Genomic DNA, 16,515 nt, shown 5'->3' with positions numbered 1-16,515 from the left:
TTTAGTGATAGAAACTATCGTGGTTGCTCGAGGTGCCGAGGAAAGAAAGAGAGACGTGCTGCGAGGGGAGACGAGCGTTGCAAACTTTCCAAAAGCTTCTTCAAGGTTCAAGCTTCAAGAAAGGTTAGTAAACTCTTAGCTCATATTGTTTTTTAATTACATGTACTTGCTTCTTTGTCTAGGTTAGTAAAAACTGTTTTTACTTGAAAAGAAATTTTTTTAAATTCCGCCGCTTCCCGAAGCGTTTAATCTTTTTCTTAAACCCTAGATCAATTCCAACACTTTTAGTTGTTTCTGCCGGGTGTTTGAGGAAAATTTTATCTCCCAGGGCTTCGCCGTCGCGAAGCTTTTGTGATTATAGAGAATATTCGTGCGATTGCAAGTGCTCTCTCTCGCTTTTGCATCTCTCTCAACATGATTGTGTGATCAATACGTGGAGGAGGATCCGAGCGGATGAGAGGCGAAGCTCAACGTGGGCGAGGCGGACATGTTCGCATCCATCGCTCTAGCCCCGGAGCAGCGGGGACATGCGCAGGCAGGTGGGGCACACACTTGTGCAGAGGCGTACCGACGTGTCACGGCTTGTTGATCTTTTGGCGAAGTCAAGTCCAAGTCTTTCTTCGATGGCGTTTTGTTTGATGATATCTTTGACCCGGAGTCCATGCGACTCGATGGTGATTAGTATGGCAATTATTTTCTAATTGCGACATGTTAGGGGAAGATCATGGCATCCGTCTCGGCCAGCTTGGAAGGCGACTGCACTTTTGCGTTTTGCAAAGGCGTGCTCATTCCGAGGTCTCGAAGACAGAGGTTGATGCTGCGGGCCGATGCTTCGAGAAGACGGAGTGGCACCCGGTGAAAGGCTCTGCCGCACAGGAGGGCTTCGACTGCTCGGGGATCAACGCTAAAAGTTTGACCACGCATCAAGCATAAGTCGGTCTCACGGGGCATCCGCCATTCCCGCCCTGGTGACGCTTCTTCGTCTGCGTTCGGAAGATCGGCCCTTATTCCCCAGACGCGAACGCGGGTCTCTACTTTGGCTGACCTGTTCTTCAGGTCGCTCAAGGTGTTTGCTCGAGGAGCGGAACTCGACTCGAGGAGAATGGCTCGACTCGAAGAGCAAGGCTCGGTTTGAGGACAGTGATTTGACTCGAGGAGCGTAGCTCGACTTGAGGAGAATGACTCGACTCGAGGAGCGAGGCTCGACTTCGAGGAGAATGACTTGACTCAAGAAGCGAAGCTCGACTCGAGGAGAATGACTAGACTCGAGGAGCAAAGCTCGATTTGAGGAGAATGACTCGAATCAAGGAGCGAAGCTCGACTCGAGGAGAACAATTCGACTCGAGGAGCGAAGCTCGACTCGAGGAGAACGATTCGACTCGAGGAGCGAAGCTCGACTCGAGGGGAATGACTCGACTCGAGGAGCGAAGCTCGACTCGAGGAGCGAAGCTCGACTCGAGGAGAACGACTCGACTCAAGGAGCGAGGCTCGACTTTGAGGAGAATGGCTCGACTCAAGGAGCGAAGCTCGACTCGAGGAAAATTACTCGACTCGAGGAGCAAAGCTCGACTTGAGGAGAATGACTCGACTCGGGGAGTGAAGCTCAACTCGAGGAGGATGACTCGACTCGGGGAGCGAAGCTCGACTCGAGTAGAATGACTCGACTCGGGGAGCGAGGCTCGACTCGAGGAGATTGACTCGACTCGGGGAGCGAAGCTCGACTCGAGGAGGATGACTTGACTCGGGAAGCGAAGCTCGACTCGAGGAGAATGACTCGACTCGGGGAGCGAGGCTCGACTCGAGGAGAGTGACTCGACTCGGGGAGCGAAGCTCGAGTCGAGGAGGACGACTTGACTCGGGGAGCAAAGCTCGACTCGAGGAGAGTGACTCGACTCGGGGAGCGAAGCTCGACTCGAGGAGGATGACTCGACTCGGGAAGCGAAGCTCGACTCGAGGAGGACGACTCGACTCGGGGAGCGAAGCTCGACTCGAGGAGATTCTACACGACCTCATTCGTTGCCTGGGACTCTCTCAAGAGGTGCTTGATCGAGCGAGGTCTCAGCTAGCTCGGGCCAGGCGAGGTTCTTGCTCAGAGGCGGGGTTCGCAAGTCTTTGCGAGCAGCTTCCATTAGCTCGCGTGTAATGGGGAGTCTCCAGAGGCGAGTGTGATCGTGCTCAGTTGGCGGTGGCGAAGGTGGCACGACCTACGCCTTGTGTGGTTGTCTTGTGGCGGCTCCAAGTGCGTTGCGATTGGTCATCGTACACAACGCCTTGTGGCGACTCAGAGCGCGTCGTGAGAGACGGTTCTGTGCGTCGTTTAGGCGTCTAGGCAAGTCGCGAGGGATGGCCTAGATGCGCCACGAAGGCTATTTAGGTGCGTCGCGAGGGACGACGTGGTTGCGCCATGTAGGCGTCTTACGTGTGCCACGTAGGCATCTTAGGTGCGTGATGTAGGTGTCTTAAGTGCGTCACGAGGGACGACTTGGGTGCGCCATCTAGACGGCTTTGGTGCGCCATGTAGGCGTCTTAAGTGCGCCATGTAGGCGTCTTTGGTGCGTCGCGAGGGACGACTTGGTTGCGCCATGTAGGCGTCTTACGTGCGCCACGTAGGTGTCTTGGGTGCGTCACGAGGGACGGATTTGGTACGCCATGTAGACGTCTTTTGGTGCGTCGCGAGGGACGACTTTAGCCTGCATCTCTGGGATGTCTTACGGCGCGCCGCGGAGGCGTCTTAGCCTGCATCGCGGGGATGTCTTACGGCGCGCCGCGGAGGCGTCTTAGCCTGCATCTCGGGGATGTCTTACGGCACGCCGCGGAGGCTTCTTAGCCTGCATCTCTGGGATGTCTTATGGCGCGCCACAGAGGCGTCTTAGCCTACATCTCTGGGATTTCTTATGGCGCGCCGCGGAGGCGTCTTCAGCCTGCATCGCGGGGATGTCTTACGGCGCGCCGCGGAGGCGTCTTTGTTGAACGCTCGTTCCCGTTTATGTTCGGGTGTTTTATTTTGGTGGAGCGTTCTTTCTTTTTGTGGAGCGTACTTTCTTGAGGGTTTTGAGTGTACTTGCTGTTGCCTATGTCACTAGCTGTTGTCAATGGTGCCCACAAGAAGAGTTGTAATCTTTATTTTGTACATTTGATGTAATAAAGTCTCATGAAGACTCTTGCTTGTAATTGCCTATTCATTCATTAATAAAGTTGAAACGTTCATTCAATCTTCCTTGTTTGAAGCTTTATGATAAAACCATAGTCTTTTAGTCCATAAACAAACTTAACAACTTACGAAGAGACAAATGTAGATTTGCATGAACAAACTCTTCGTAGTTTGCTTAAAACGATATATTCGCAATCTTAGGGTCAAAGGACTATTGACCTCAGTACGATTGTTAGAAGAATTTATGATGTCTGGTTATGAGGCATTGAGAGTTGGAGACTCTATAGTTCTTCTAGGTATCTTCCGAAGGTACTGAATTGACCAGTGCACTTCTAGGGACAAGATAAGAACAAACCATTTAACCTCTTATGTCTCGAAGTCACTATGTATGATTGCATCATGCTTACCTTAATCCTGAAATGAGACATGCCATTTCACACCTTAGTATTCTCATTTGAGAAAGTCAGAGTTCGGACTCACTATGTGATTCCGAACAGGGCCTATTGGTGAAGTACTAAGTTGTGAGAATGTCATGAGTAACTTAGTGAAGTTCTCATATATATGGAATTCATGTACAAGATTGCTGAAATGCAATGTATGTCACCTCATGCTTTGTTCCTTAGAGTGTGAATAAATGAACTGGCCAGTGTCCAAATTGAGTCCTGACTCTTTTGGATGAAACAATGTGACTTGTTAGCTCCTCGTCAATACATTGTTTCTAACTTATTCACAAGCGACAAAGGAGTTGAGGAAATAACAGCTAGAAGGGTAAAATGGTAATTTAGTAAATCCCGACTAGCTGATGACATTCATGAAGGGTAAACATAGATAATATTCAGTGGATCCGCTCATCATAATTAGGTTGAATTCTTGAGTAGAAAATAAATTCATTTGAACCGAGAGATTTTCAGTGTCAGCTCTTTAGTGGAGTCAGTTGGCATTAAGCTAAACTTGGAAAAGGTTTGTGAACTTTTGAGTCCAAGTGTTTAGCTCAAGCTTTGTTCATTTGGGTCCATGAGGTCACTGTCACGAATCACATCGATAGGAATAGTTAAACTGGAAGCTAAGTCAAAACGAGAACGAAAATAGTCAAAAGGGTATTTTTGTCTTTTGAGACAAAGGATGAAATGAATGTGAATAAATTTTTTGACAAGTTCATTTGATGACTTAATGTCACTCGGCCATGACTTGATCATTGGGCCTCGTGAATTAATTTCATTTCATAAGAGTTTTATTGAAAATTCTTAATGGGCCTTTTTCATGTTCTCATGAACAAATGAAGAAGCTTCTAGAAGCTCCTTCTAGAGACATGTTGGGCGCCTACCCTATAGAGAAATAGGAGAGTTTCTTTTGTGCATAAATGTATTTAGATACTTGCCAAAAGAAAAAGAGGAAACAAATTTGCATAAGGATGCATAAGGGAATCGGCCAAGTTGAGAAAAAGGCAAGCCATGAACAAAATTGGAAACAAATCAAGGCTTCTAGAAGCCCTTGTTTGGCCGAGTGTCTCAAGAGGGAAAAGTGGAAATTGGCTCATGAATATGTGATATTCTATAGAAGAGGAAACTACCTTATTGAAGGTGAGACCTCTCCTATAAATAGGAGCCTCATTTCCTCACATTTCATTCATCCAAGTTTAAGGGATTTGAGAGACTCTCTCTCTAGAACTTTGGCCTAAACTCCTCTCTCTCTCTCTCTAGTTTATTTTCGATTTTCCTTGTTTTGGCACCTAGGTCCTCACTCGACCTAGTGTTTAGCTCTGCGACTTCAAGACTTGTTCTGAAGTCATAGTATTTAAAAGTGCCCACTCACTAATTCCTTTATTACGAGTGATTTAGTGATAGAAACTTTCGTGGTTGCTCGAGGTGCCGAGGAAAGGAAGAGAGACGTGCTGCGAGGGGAGACGAGCGTTGCAACTTTCTAAGAGCTTCTCAAAGATCAAGCTTCAAGAAAGGTTAGTAAACTTCTTAGCTCATATTAGTTTTTAATTACATGTACTTGCACTTGTCTAGGTTAGTAAAAACTGTTTTTACTTGTAAAAGAAAATTTGTAAAATTCCGCCGCTTCCCGAAGCGTTAATTATTTTCTTAAACCCTAGATCGATTCCAACACTAGCCCCCCGAGTTTTTGGGTTTATAAACGTCATCGAAAAACTTTGATAAAGCGGATTTTGAAAGAAAAACCTCGAACTTTATTAATATTGCAAAAACTTGAAATCCTAAAACATTGGCTCGTAGGCCTTATTGAATGTTGGAAAGCAAAGAAATAAAATGGGGGGAAGCGCTGGCTACTGGTAGTACTGTCTCAAGTGTTCCGCATTCCACAGGCGACGGATCGGTGTCTCGTCCGTGTATTTGATGTAGTATGTCCCGTCATGTATGACTTGACAGACTTTGTGGGGTCCCTCCTTGTTTGGGATGAGGACGTCGGCACCTTGCACTTGGGTGTTATGCAGATGTCTTCGTGGATTTCGCGGTGGACCTTGGTCGACTCGACGCTATCTCTAAGCTGGGAGATCGTGTTAACCGTCTTGCTAGCGGTTTTTCCATCGATTCCTTGAATGTAGCATATTCTGGCTTAGGATTGATCTCCAGCCATGATGCCGATTCCATCCTTGGTAGGAAACTTCACCAGTAGGTGGTATGTAGAAGTAATGGCCCTTAGTCGGTTAAGCGTGGGTCGCCCAATGATGACATTGTATGGCGACTCCTGATCAACCACTAGGAGTGGGACCATGTGAACAACTTCAATGCCTCCGGGAGTTCCGAAGGTGACCGACAGATCGATGATGCCTTCGGTCATGACTCTCTCCCCAGTGAACCCGAATAGAGGCGTTTGGGTTGGAGTTGGGCGTAGCCCCCCGAGCTTCATGCGCTCTAAGGTGGACTTGAAAATTATGTCGGCAGCACTGCCGTTGTCGATGAGAACTCTTTTCACCAAGTTATTATCCACTTGGGCTTTGAGCACAATCGCGTCATTGTGCGGATGCACAACTCGCTTGGCCTCTTTGTTGGTGAAGTACATCGTCTCATGAGGCACGGACGGAGGTTCTTCATAGGTGTGGTTGACGTGCATGGCAGCGTCTTCTTGAGCCACGGCCCTTAGGAATCTTTTCCGTTGAAGGGCTGAATCTCCATCTTGTGGGCCACCTAGTATGGTGGTTACAATGTGGAGTTGTGGATTGGCATTGGCAGTAGCCGTGGTTCGGTCGGCAGAAGCGGCTGTTCCTCCTCCCTTGCCAGACTGTGGTCTGTTCGAGGTGGGGCTCGCAGGGCTAATCATGCGTAACACGAACTCTTTTAGCTCACCCCATTGGATCAATGCCTCGATCTGCCGTTTAAGACTATGGCATTCGGAGGTCAAGTGACCATAATCCTGGTGGAACTCGCAATATTTAGATCGATCACGAGTCGCGAGATCTTTGCTCATTGGAGCCAGGGGAGTGAATTTGTCACGTGCCAGAGCTAGGATTTGATCTGGCGTTGTGTTCCACGGTGTGAACGACGAGTCGCCCTTAAAGTCTTCCACAAGTCGCGGCTTTTTGGGCATCGGAGGTCGGCTATTAGAAGTCTGACCCCCTTTGTTTCGTCTTTTACGGGAGTTGCCTTGCTCGTTGCTAGGCTCGTCTCGGCGGTAAGGGCTTTGAATATTGCCCTTGCGGCCATTGAGGTAATCTTCGACTCCCATAAAGGTCTTGGCTCGAGTCATTAACTCGGCCATGGTAGAAGGGACACGGCCGACGATGGACTTAAGGAAGTCACTTGTGCGCAAGCCTTCGATGATGGGAGTGATTGCGTCTTTGTCGTCAAAGCGGTCGACCTTATTCGATTCTTCAGTGAATCGGGTGAGGTATCGTCTAAGAGACTCGCCATTCTCTTGCCTGATTGACCACAGGTACATCTTGGTCTTCTTTTGGACCATAGATGTAGCAAACCGTGCTAGGAACATGTCCTTCAGGTCTTTGAACGAGTGGATGCTTCCTGGTCTTAAGTTCTTGAACCACTCGAAGCCGGGCCCGGCGAGGGTAAGACTAAAAGCTTGGCACATAGCACCAGGAGAGACACCCTGCATCGTCATCCAGGTTTCATAGTGTTGGATATGGTAAGCGGGATCCGATTTTCCATCACAGGGAGCGAGGTTCGGGAGTTTGAAATTTCCCGTGCATACCTCGGCCAATATCTGAGCAGTGAATGGCGATGGATTCTCCTCGACGACCCCATAGGCACTTCCGTTTATTCCGTGTTCTCGGAGATCTCGTACTTCATTTCGAAGATTGTGGATCATAGTGATCACATGGAGACCGGTAGTCGAAGTAACTCCCTGTTCGGGAGGAGTTACATGCCGCCTTTCATTTGACCCTTGACCCGTGCGGCGGTTCCCGTTAGTTGGGGCTGCTACGGGGATGTTTGGCCGAGAGCTTAGTCGCTCTCTTAGGTCATCGCCACGCTCGATGCGTCTTGCAGTGAGATGGTCCCTAAGATCAGGGCTTGTCGTACGGTGGCGCGGGCTTCGTCTGTGACGGCGCGCTCTCCGCGTGCCCTGACTCTCCGTAACATTCTCCCTTTGAACTAGTCGGTCGAGGGCCGAACGTCGGGAATTTCCCTCTTGAGAAGCTGCCGGTACATCGCCTGTTCGGGGTAAGGGATTCGATGGACCGGCTTCAAACACGGCGGGGAGTCCCCCGTCCTCCGTGAGAGAAGTCTCGATATCCTCCGACTCACCAGTACCCTCGTAATCAGGGTCGCGGTTGCGGCTTTCCTCGTTGAGGTTCTCAGGATCCCCGTTGGGGATCATTGTGTTATGCGCGGGTTGCTTCGCAGCCAGTCGGCTGTGGTACCTCGCGTTCTTTGCCTTTAGTTGGCGGATATTTTCCTCAAACTCCATGATGCGGTCGTCCCTGCTGTCTGGAGATGGAGATGGTGAGCGGGTCGAGCTCTCTTCGTGGAGTGACTCTTCGTCACCATGCGCGTGAGAGCGCAAGAAATATTTTTTGGTCCCAGTGACGTTATCGGGGTTGTTAACACCCTCAAACGCATGGGTGGCTGACTACTCATCTTTTCTCAAGTTCGAGAAGGTTGAGTTCGTAGAAGAAAAGAAGAAGATGAACAGAAGGGATTTCGGGCTGAACCGGTCGGGAAGTCCCCTCCTTCTAGCGCCAAAATGTTGTCGCACGAAAATGAACAACTATGTAAAACCTCGGGCGGTTTGATCCAAGGCCGGACCAAGTGATCGCACCTGGGCCAAAAGTGTGAACTCGATAGTCTCGAGCTGGGTTCTTCTCCGATCAACCCGCCTCTCGGGAGAGGTAGGGGGTGAGGGGGAGGAGTGACCGTGCCTTGGGTGTCGGCTGCCTACGTACCCGTGTGTGGGATCATGTCAGAACGTAGTTCAAGCGTATGTAACGCAGTGTGAGGCGCGGAGCCTTGGTGGAGAAGCGTACTCGACGAAGGAGACGAGGCGCGGAGGAGTCCTCGGCAGCGTCTCAGAACTTCGGAGATCGCGTACGCGGCTAGCGTGTTAGACGCGCTAGGGGAACTCTAGTCGAGAACCCTAGGGGCGTGCTTGAGCACCGGGGGGCGTTCGTTCAGAGGGAGCAACGTCCGGGAAGTCCCCGTGAGTGCTTCAGAACCTCTGAGAACGAGAAATCGAGGAGAATCTGCTTCAGGCCAAGGATGGCGTCCAGAGAAGCAGAGAGAAGTCTCAAGTTCCTTGAGAATGAATGGGACTGAATAGGATGGCTTTCCCCTCAATGAGAGGGGGTATTTATAGGTGTTTGAGGGCCTTAGAAGGTCCCTTTTTCGTCCATGTGGGACTAGGAGCGCGCGCACCATCAAGTGGAGGCGCACGGCGCACAAAGCGCGGCGCGCGGCGCGCGGCGCAGGGGGCGCGGCGCGGGATGTGCAGCGCGGGATGCGCGGCGCATGGGCGCGCGGCGCGGGCGTGTCTTCGCGCGGCGCGCGGTCTGCCTGGCGCGGCGCGCAGCTTGCTGTGTGGCCGGCCGGCGCGGCATGCTGTGTGCGCGGTGCACGGCCCGTCTCGTCGGGCTCTTGCGGGCCTTTAGGGGTCTTCGGATAACACTCTTGTCACGCAAAATATGAAGGTTTCCACTTGACGAGAGTGACTCGACTCGAGGAGGACAACTCGAGGCTCGACTCGAGGAGCGACTCGAGGCTCGACTCGAGGAACGACTCGAGGCTCGACTCGAGGAGAACGACTCGAGAAGAACGACTCGAGGCTCGACTCGAGGAACGACTCGAGGAGAACGACTCGAGGCTCGACTCGAGGAGAACGACTCAAGCCTCAACTCGAGGGGCATGAGGATTTGGCACGAGGACTTGCCAGTCGACTCGTGACAGAAGGGTTGCCGCTCTTCAGGACCTTCAGCCTGACCATCGGCCCTTTGAACGGCGTGTCTTCTTGGCGTCTCGGGTTTTCTGAAAACGACCGACAACAACAACATTCTTAGTGTTGTTAACCCTCTTCTGAAGCCAGTTCGAAATTGGCGTGCTTGAAATTGGACAGTGCTTGAAATTGGTGTCGTTGGCATGAGTAGGAGTGCGGCTTTGGTCACAGCCGAGGTCGTCGCGAGAGAGGACGCCATTGTTGCGTAGAGAAAGCTTCGATTAGAGAAAGAAACGGAGAGTTCTTCAGAGTTGGTCTTCTTTCCGGTTCTTGGATTTGTTGAAAGACATCGATAGAGTTTCTTTCTCTCTCAACTCTTCATTCTTGGACTGAACTTCAACATCGGACTGAAAACGAAAATGTACTGCCGGCAGTGATTGTCACTGAAGCGGCCTTTGAAAGGCTTTTGATGGCGAGCTTCCAGCAGAGGAAACCGCGAATGAATCAGAGGTTATGGCAGAAGAAGATGAAGAAGAGGACATTACAGCGCTTTCAAAGATCCAATCTTTGTTGCAGCTCTCATCTTGATATTGGCGAGGGATTGTCGTGGCTTCGCTGGAGAGGTCGGAGGAGTTGTTGACGGATTTGACACAACAGTGATCTTGAAGTCTTGACACGGCGGAAAATCGCCAGAAGAAGATCTTGAAGCCTTGACAAGGCGGGACTCGCCGGAGAAGGGAACCTTGTAACTTTGACACGGCGGGACACGCCAGAGAAGATCTTGAATGTCGACACGATAGGACTCGTCAGAAGAAGATTCTTGATGAATTACACGGCTTGAAATCACCGGAGATGAATCTTGATAAAAATCGCTCCGAATGTCCGATGCGTCTCCGTCGATGAAGATTTTCCGTCGATGAAGCGATGAGGAGAAGAACTTGAAATCGAGAAGAAGAGGCGCTCAATAATGTGACGATTCGGAGAAAAAAAGAAATCGACCTTCGTGAAATTCCACCGAGCTTGTCGTTGGAGATCTATTCCGATCGTTGAGGAATCGGGGATGACGAAGTGTGTTTCTCTAACCTAGAAAATCGAATGCGGAAATTCGCTCTGATACCATATTACATTTCTAGGTTAGGATAGATAGAAATTAAATTTGAGAATTGAGGAAAAGTAACTCTAATCTTTAATGATTGAGAGTGAAAATGTTTATTCCAAACTAATGATAAAAGTACAAGTATAAGGCTCTTTATATAGCCATGAGACATTAAGGAAATAAAAGAAAATACAATGAAAGAAATAAAATAAAAACAACATCTTATCGTTTAATAGACATAAACGACACCTATAAAAATTAGTTCAACTCATATTAACAAATCTATTATATTTTATTTGTTTTATTTAAAATCTATTATATCTGATGTTTTGAAGTCTTACTTATATGGCAACTTTTTTCTATATGGTTCTAAAAAATAATAATAATAATAATTCGGCACATAATAACATTTGGTTTCTTGATAGCATCATTGAGAACTCGTTGCATTATATAAGACAGTTGAGTGCAGACCGAGACCTGGTTGAGTGATCTCAGAGATATAAAAATAACAAAAATTTAGCGATATAAGCCACGTAAGCAATATTAGCGTTTGCGTTATAGTCAACGTTTTGTAAATTTTTCGTAAATAGCGAAAAACTATTGTAAAGATTTCGTAAGTAGTCATATTTACTAGAAATTTACTCTGCGTTTTTTATTATTTTGATAGCGTAAATAGATTTACGTGGCTATTTACAAAAAATTAAGGATAAATTACACTCATGCCCCCCTGAACTCGGAGGTCGTTAACAACTCACCCCCTCAACTCCAAAAAACCACAAAATGTTACATGAACTTTGTTTTTCTGCGAGTTTCACCCCTTCCGTCAACTTTTATCAGTTGCCATCCATCAAAGAGGCACGTTTTAAGCACGTGAGACTTCAAATGAGGAAAATTATCATTATGCCCTTTCTTTCTCTCATCTTTGTTTTCATAGATTTTTTTCTTTTTAAATTTAATTTTTTGTTTTTTATTTCTTATCTCTCTCTCTCTCCTTCTTATTCAATCTTACTTGCAGAAGAAAATAAAAAGAATCAAACACATAAACGAATATGGGATCAAGAGTATAATTATGATAATAATATATAATTATAGAGAAAGAGTAGAGAGGGATATAAAATAATAGGTGCTCTTTCATAATCGGCGAGTTGACCTTTCAAAGAAAACCGAGTCTTCAAACCCACGCGATATCATCAACCCCTCAGATTTCTCCAAACCCACACACAACAAACCTTCGAACACACTCCAGAATCAACAATGTCGTTCGACGACGAGGAAGAGACGTTCGAGCACACGCTTCTCGTGGTCCGCGAGGTCCAGGTCTACAAAATCCCTCCGCGGAGCACCTCCGGCGGCTACAAGTGCGGCGAGTGGCTCCAATCCGACAAGATCTGGTCCGGCCGCCTCCGCGTCGTCTCCGGCGGAACGCGGCGCTGCGAGATCCGCCTCGAGGACCCAAACTCCGGCGACCTATTCGCCGCCTGCTTCGTCACCGCCGGCGCGCGCGAGGCCTCCGTAGAGACCGTCCTCGCACATTCAGAGCACATGATTCTTTTTATTTTCTTCTGCAGGTAAGATTGAATAAGAAGGAGAGAGAGAGATAAGAAATAAAAAACAAAAAATTAAATTTAAAAAGAAAAAAATCTATGAAAACAAAGATGAGAGAAAGAAAGGGCATAATGATAATTTTCCTCATTTGAAGTCTCACGTGCTTAAAACGTGCCTCTTTGATGGATGGTAACTGATAAAAGTTGACGGAAGGGGTGAAACTCGCAGAAAAACAAAGTTCATGTAACATTTTGTGGTTTTTTGGAGTTGAGGGGGTGAGTTGTTAACGATCTCCGAGTTCAGGGGGCATGAGTGTAATTTATCCAAAAATTAACGAAACGTTGGCTCTTTCAAAAATTTTAACATTTCGTATGGTTAGATAGCTGCCACTGAATCCTAAAAATAAACCATAATTCAGAGCACCACGTGTGTTTAGTTTTTGTTGCGTGATCATATTTGTAGTGCTCTTTTCACGGACTAAAACTGCTTTTGAAGGCTGTTTGTTTGTAAACGCCGACCCAGAAAGTCAAATCTTGGGCTAGAAGTTTGTAGCTCATAAAGGCCTGCCAACATCTTAGTTCTTTGAATTGCTTAAATTTTCCCATACAAAGTAACAATTTTAGTTTTGATATTTAGAAATTTTTTTCCTTATTTTAAATAAAACTATTAACAAAAAAAATTATAAAACTTCAAACATAAAAATAAAATTATAATTTAAGTACTATAGCTATACGTCTCACATAATATTAAGTGTGTATTTTGTCTTAATTTTGACTTTTAAATTATTAGATGGTTTGAGCTAGACTTTTACCATACAGAATCTAAAGTGCCCATCTACCTTCGTTCCAATTTGAGACTAAAATAAATCTGTGTAAGAAAAGCGAACAAAACTTTTTGAGTCTCTTATCTACTCTTAGAGATCTAGCTTCTCGTTTAACACTTCCTGGGTTGAGCCAGACACCGTATACACAGCTCAGGCACAACAATGATGCGGCGATTATATTGTAAGAACGCCATGTCGATATCATAATCCTAACCTAAGACGCAAACAAGAAAGCCTACCACATGACAAGAAAATACATACCAAGTAATAAAGATAAAATCTGGAAGCCGAAAAATCTTCGTTATTAAATAATTACAAGACATTTCCAAAAGATCAAGAGACAGATAGACATAAATTGATCATTACAAGTATTTAAAGCTCTCATATTGTAATTCCTGAATTACATACATAGCCGATGGACCGTTTAAAGTCGCATACATATACATATAAGGAACTCCAATTTGAGGGTCGGAACTCATATAACTAAACAGTACAAATGAACTATTACTAGTTACAATCCATTACAAGTGAATTTGAGGACAGCAGATCTTATTCATCATCAGCAACCAATCTAACCTTACTGCTGGGTTTGGGCTTGCGTTTGTTCCACTTTGGCACGGATTTTTTGTTCCAAGACTGAGATTTCAGTCTCGAGGCTGAACATCCTGTTGAGGGCGTGCATGTTCTCGAGGGTCTCGGTGAGGGTTCGGCTATCGCTGCCGTCGCATCTAAGGTGCTGCATCGGACCATGGAGGAGCTTGTTGACGATCCCACGGCTGAGATCGTCCACGGCCCGTCTTGTTTTCTTCGGGATTTCCTCACAGCCCATCTTTGACAGGCATTTCTCGAGCTCGGAGGCCCGAATCCTCTCCGCATAAGCCCTCAGCTTCTTGATGGTCGGGACGGTCTCGAGCGAGTCCCTCCAAGCCTCGAACTGCTTCGACTCCTCCGCGATGATCGACTGAGCCTCCATTGCCTTCCTTAGCCGGTCCTCCTTGTTCGCCGCAACGACCTCTTTGAGGTCGTCCACGTTGTAAACCCTAGCCGAGTTGAGCTCGGAAACGCACGAATCCACGTTTCTCGGGACGGAAATGTCGATGAAGAGCCTCGAGATTCCGAGATCTTGGTCGACCCGAGGGAGTTCTTTAACCTCCTCTCTCGTGAACAGTGGGGTCTCGGAGGCTGTGCTTGTGAACACGACGTCAGCTTCGGCGGCGCAGGCGAGCATCTCGTCGAGCGGTTTGTAGATGATCTCGGTGGCTCCGGAGATCTCGTCCTTGATCGCCAAGACGCGTTCCTCGGACCGGTTCACGACGACCACTCTCGTGCAGCCCTTGGCGACGAGGTGCTTGATCACGAGCTTTCCCATCTTTCCGGCCCCGACCACCAGAATTCTCGCGGATGCGTGGGAGGGCTCAGGGATCTTCATGAGGGCAAGCTCGACCGCGGCCGAGCTCACGGAGACCGCCCCGGCCGCGATGTTGGTCTCACTCCTCACCCTCTTCCCCACCGTGATTGCGTGCTTGAACAGACCGCTGATGTTTCTCCCGAACCCGACCACGCCTTGCCCAACCTTCACCACTTGCTTCACCTGAGCCAGGATTTGGCCTTCCCCAAGGACCAGAGAGTCAAGACCTGCCGAGACCTCGAAGATGTGTTGAGTGGCATCTTTGTTGTAGAGCAGGAACCGGTGGTCGCACAGCTCCGAAACTGGGATTCCACTAGTCTGCGAGGTGGCCAAAAGATCAAGATGGTCACTATAATGGGAGTAGCAATTTTTATAAGGCCATGAATTGCTCAATTCACTGAGTCATGATTTTGAGTTAAACTTTATGATACTTAATATGGTATCAGAGTCCAACATTTTCAATGAGCGCCTCCAAAGTAATGAGATTCAATATCTTCATCTTTGAAATGATAGTTTAGCAGTGAAACAAACAAAACAAAAATGTTTTGAGTGAGTTAGGGGTTTTCGAAATGAAAGATGAGACCTTTGACATCCAGTCGGTGACTTCTTTGACGCCGCGATGCTGAGAGAGAGCAACGACATAGATCTCCATTCGGTTGCAGGTGCTGAGAACTGCGGCTTCTTCGATGTGGTTCAAGCCGCACAGCTCGGCTATGGCACGAGGCCACTCTGCTTCAGGAATCGCCAGCTTCTCTCTCATCTCAACCGGCGTGGTATGGATGCTCAGCCCGATCACCACAATGCTGCTTCTCTCCTTCGTGTAACCTGATCAAACATACAATCAATCACATCACTATTCTATGTAGCCCGAGATATTCAATCATGGAGCGAGCAAAGTAAAATCGTACGGTCAGCGGCATTGGTCTTGAGCTGCTCGAGAGCCGAGACGTTGCTAAGGGCGGCGGGCTGATCGGCTCCGTCGCAGCGGACGCCGAGCCTCCTCGCCGGAGCGCCGCCGCGGAGAGTCCGAGCCACCGGGAGCTTAAAGAAAGCCGCCGCAGAAGACGACGAGAAAGAGGAAGAGGAAGAGGCGGTGTTGAGCAGCAAGGCCTCGAGCTTGGCGCCCGCGAAGCTGGCCGAGACTGCCATGGCGGTGATCGGAGAGAGAGAGGGAAAATGAAACCCTAGGCCGGTGAAGAAGGAATGGGAAATTGGGTTTGGTGTGTGTTGGATTTGTGAATGAAGAGAATTGGGGAATTGAGGAAAAAGTTTGACTCACAAGAATCCAACTCAGTATATAATTATTTTTATTTTGGGAGCTTGAGAGATTGGGTGAGAGAAGGGATGGGTTTTGCCGCGATCTGATTGGCAGACTGCAATTGCACGTTTTATCCACACTCGACCCCACACGCCACACACCACTAATTTTATTATTATTTATTTTATTTTTTTTAGAATAAATATTTCATCAGAAATTAACTCATTTCTCACTAATTTCATAACATTTTCTCACTTTTAACTATTAGATGTCAACATTGTTGACATATGATGACATTTTGAGTCTAATTAGTCTTTTGGTGGAAAGTAAAAAAATGTTATGAAATTAGTGACAAATGGGACAATTTCTCATATTTCATTTGTTCATCACTATAATAATGGTTGAGCAAATTCTGAGACCTACATGGTTGAAAGTTTATAAATTAAAGTTGATGATTCCGTTAAATAAAGAAAAATAAACAGGGTATACTAATTTTTTCACTTCAAATTATTTTTTTCTTTTTTGCTGCTTCCCAGCTCAAATTAGTTGGTACCAAAATTTAGGTAAAAATTCAATTAGGAAACTAAATGATTATTTAAGTTTTTTAAAGATTATTCAACGGATACAATGGTTGCTCTTGGTGAACTTATTACAAGGACATAAAATTAGAGTTACTGTCTTCTGGCCATGATATACAAAAACATGGATTGCTGAACTTGTGTTGATTTCCTTTATTATTTCCAACTCTTTAGTGCCAAGTATCTTAACAAATTATGTTCAAGTTAATTGTAAAAAATAATAAATTTGCACTCATTTATTTTAAGTCAGATCTTATTGTTTTACAACGGTCTTCATTTGAGCTTTGTAAACAATTATATCATGTATCATGTTA

General features: G+C 47.0%; 1 protein-coding gene and 1 pseudogene across 1 annotated transcript; one reads left to right on the top strand and one right to left on the bottom strand.

Moving 5' to 3' along the window:
- Positions 1-11,843: 11,843 nt before the first annotated feature.
- LOC149390188 (uncharacterized protein At1g03900 pseudogene) lies at positions 11,844-13,142 on the top strand (annotated as a pseudogene).
- Positions 13,143-13,304: 162 nt separating this feature from the next.
- Positions 13,305-15,659, bottom strand: LOC149390187 (glutamyl-tRNA reductase 1, chloroplastic-like). Its single transcript, XM_089619306.1, has 3 exons — positions 15,274-15,659; positions 14,949-15,190; positions 13,305-14,683 (listed from the first exon to the last, which is right to left on the bottom strand). Exons 1-3 carry the CDS (start codon positions 15,512-15,514, stop codon positions 13,535-13,537), a joined length of 1,632 nt encoding a protein of 543 aa, XP_089475432.1. The 5' UTR covers positions 15,515-15,659; the 3' UTR covers positions 13,305-13,534.
- Between the last annotated feature and the right edge of the window lie 856 nt (positions 15,660-16,515).

The sequence above is a fragment of the Urtica dioica genome, chromosome 7, assembly GCF_054948205.1.
Source record: "Urtica dioica subsp. dioica isolate 48M chromosome 7, U.dioica_male_clone48M_v1_H2, whole genome shotgun sequence".
Taxonomy (NCBI): domain Eukaryota; kingdom Viridiplantae; phylum Streptophyta; class Magnoliopsida; order Rosales; family Urticaceae; genus Urtica; species Urtica dioica.
The sequence above is the reverse complement of the archived record's forward strand: the minus strand, read 5'-3'. Positions and strand labels throughout refer to the sequence as shown.

What these genes read in the sequence shown, in the direction of transcription:
- LOC149390187 (XM_089619306.1), bottom strand. Translation starts at nt 15,514, where the DNA reads ATGGCAGTCTCGGCCAGCTTCGCGGGCGCCAAGCTCGAGGCCTTGCTG. An exon ending in CAAGACCAATGCCGCTGACC is followed by an intron (nt 15,191 to 15,273) that starts GTACGATTTTAC and finishes ATGTTTGATCAG; the next exon opens with GTTACACGAAGGAGAGAAGC. An exon ending in TCACCGACTGGATGTCAAAG is followed by an intron (nt 14,684 to 14,948) that starts GTCTCATCTTTC and finishes GCCACCTCGCAG; the next exon opens with ACTAGTGGAATCCCAGTTTC.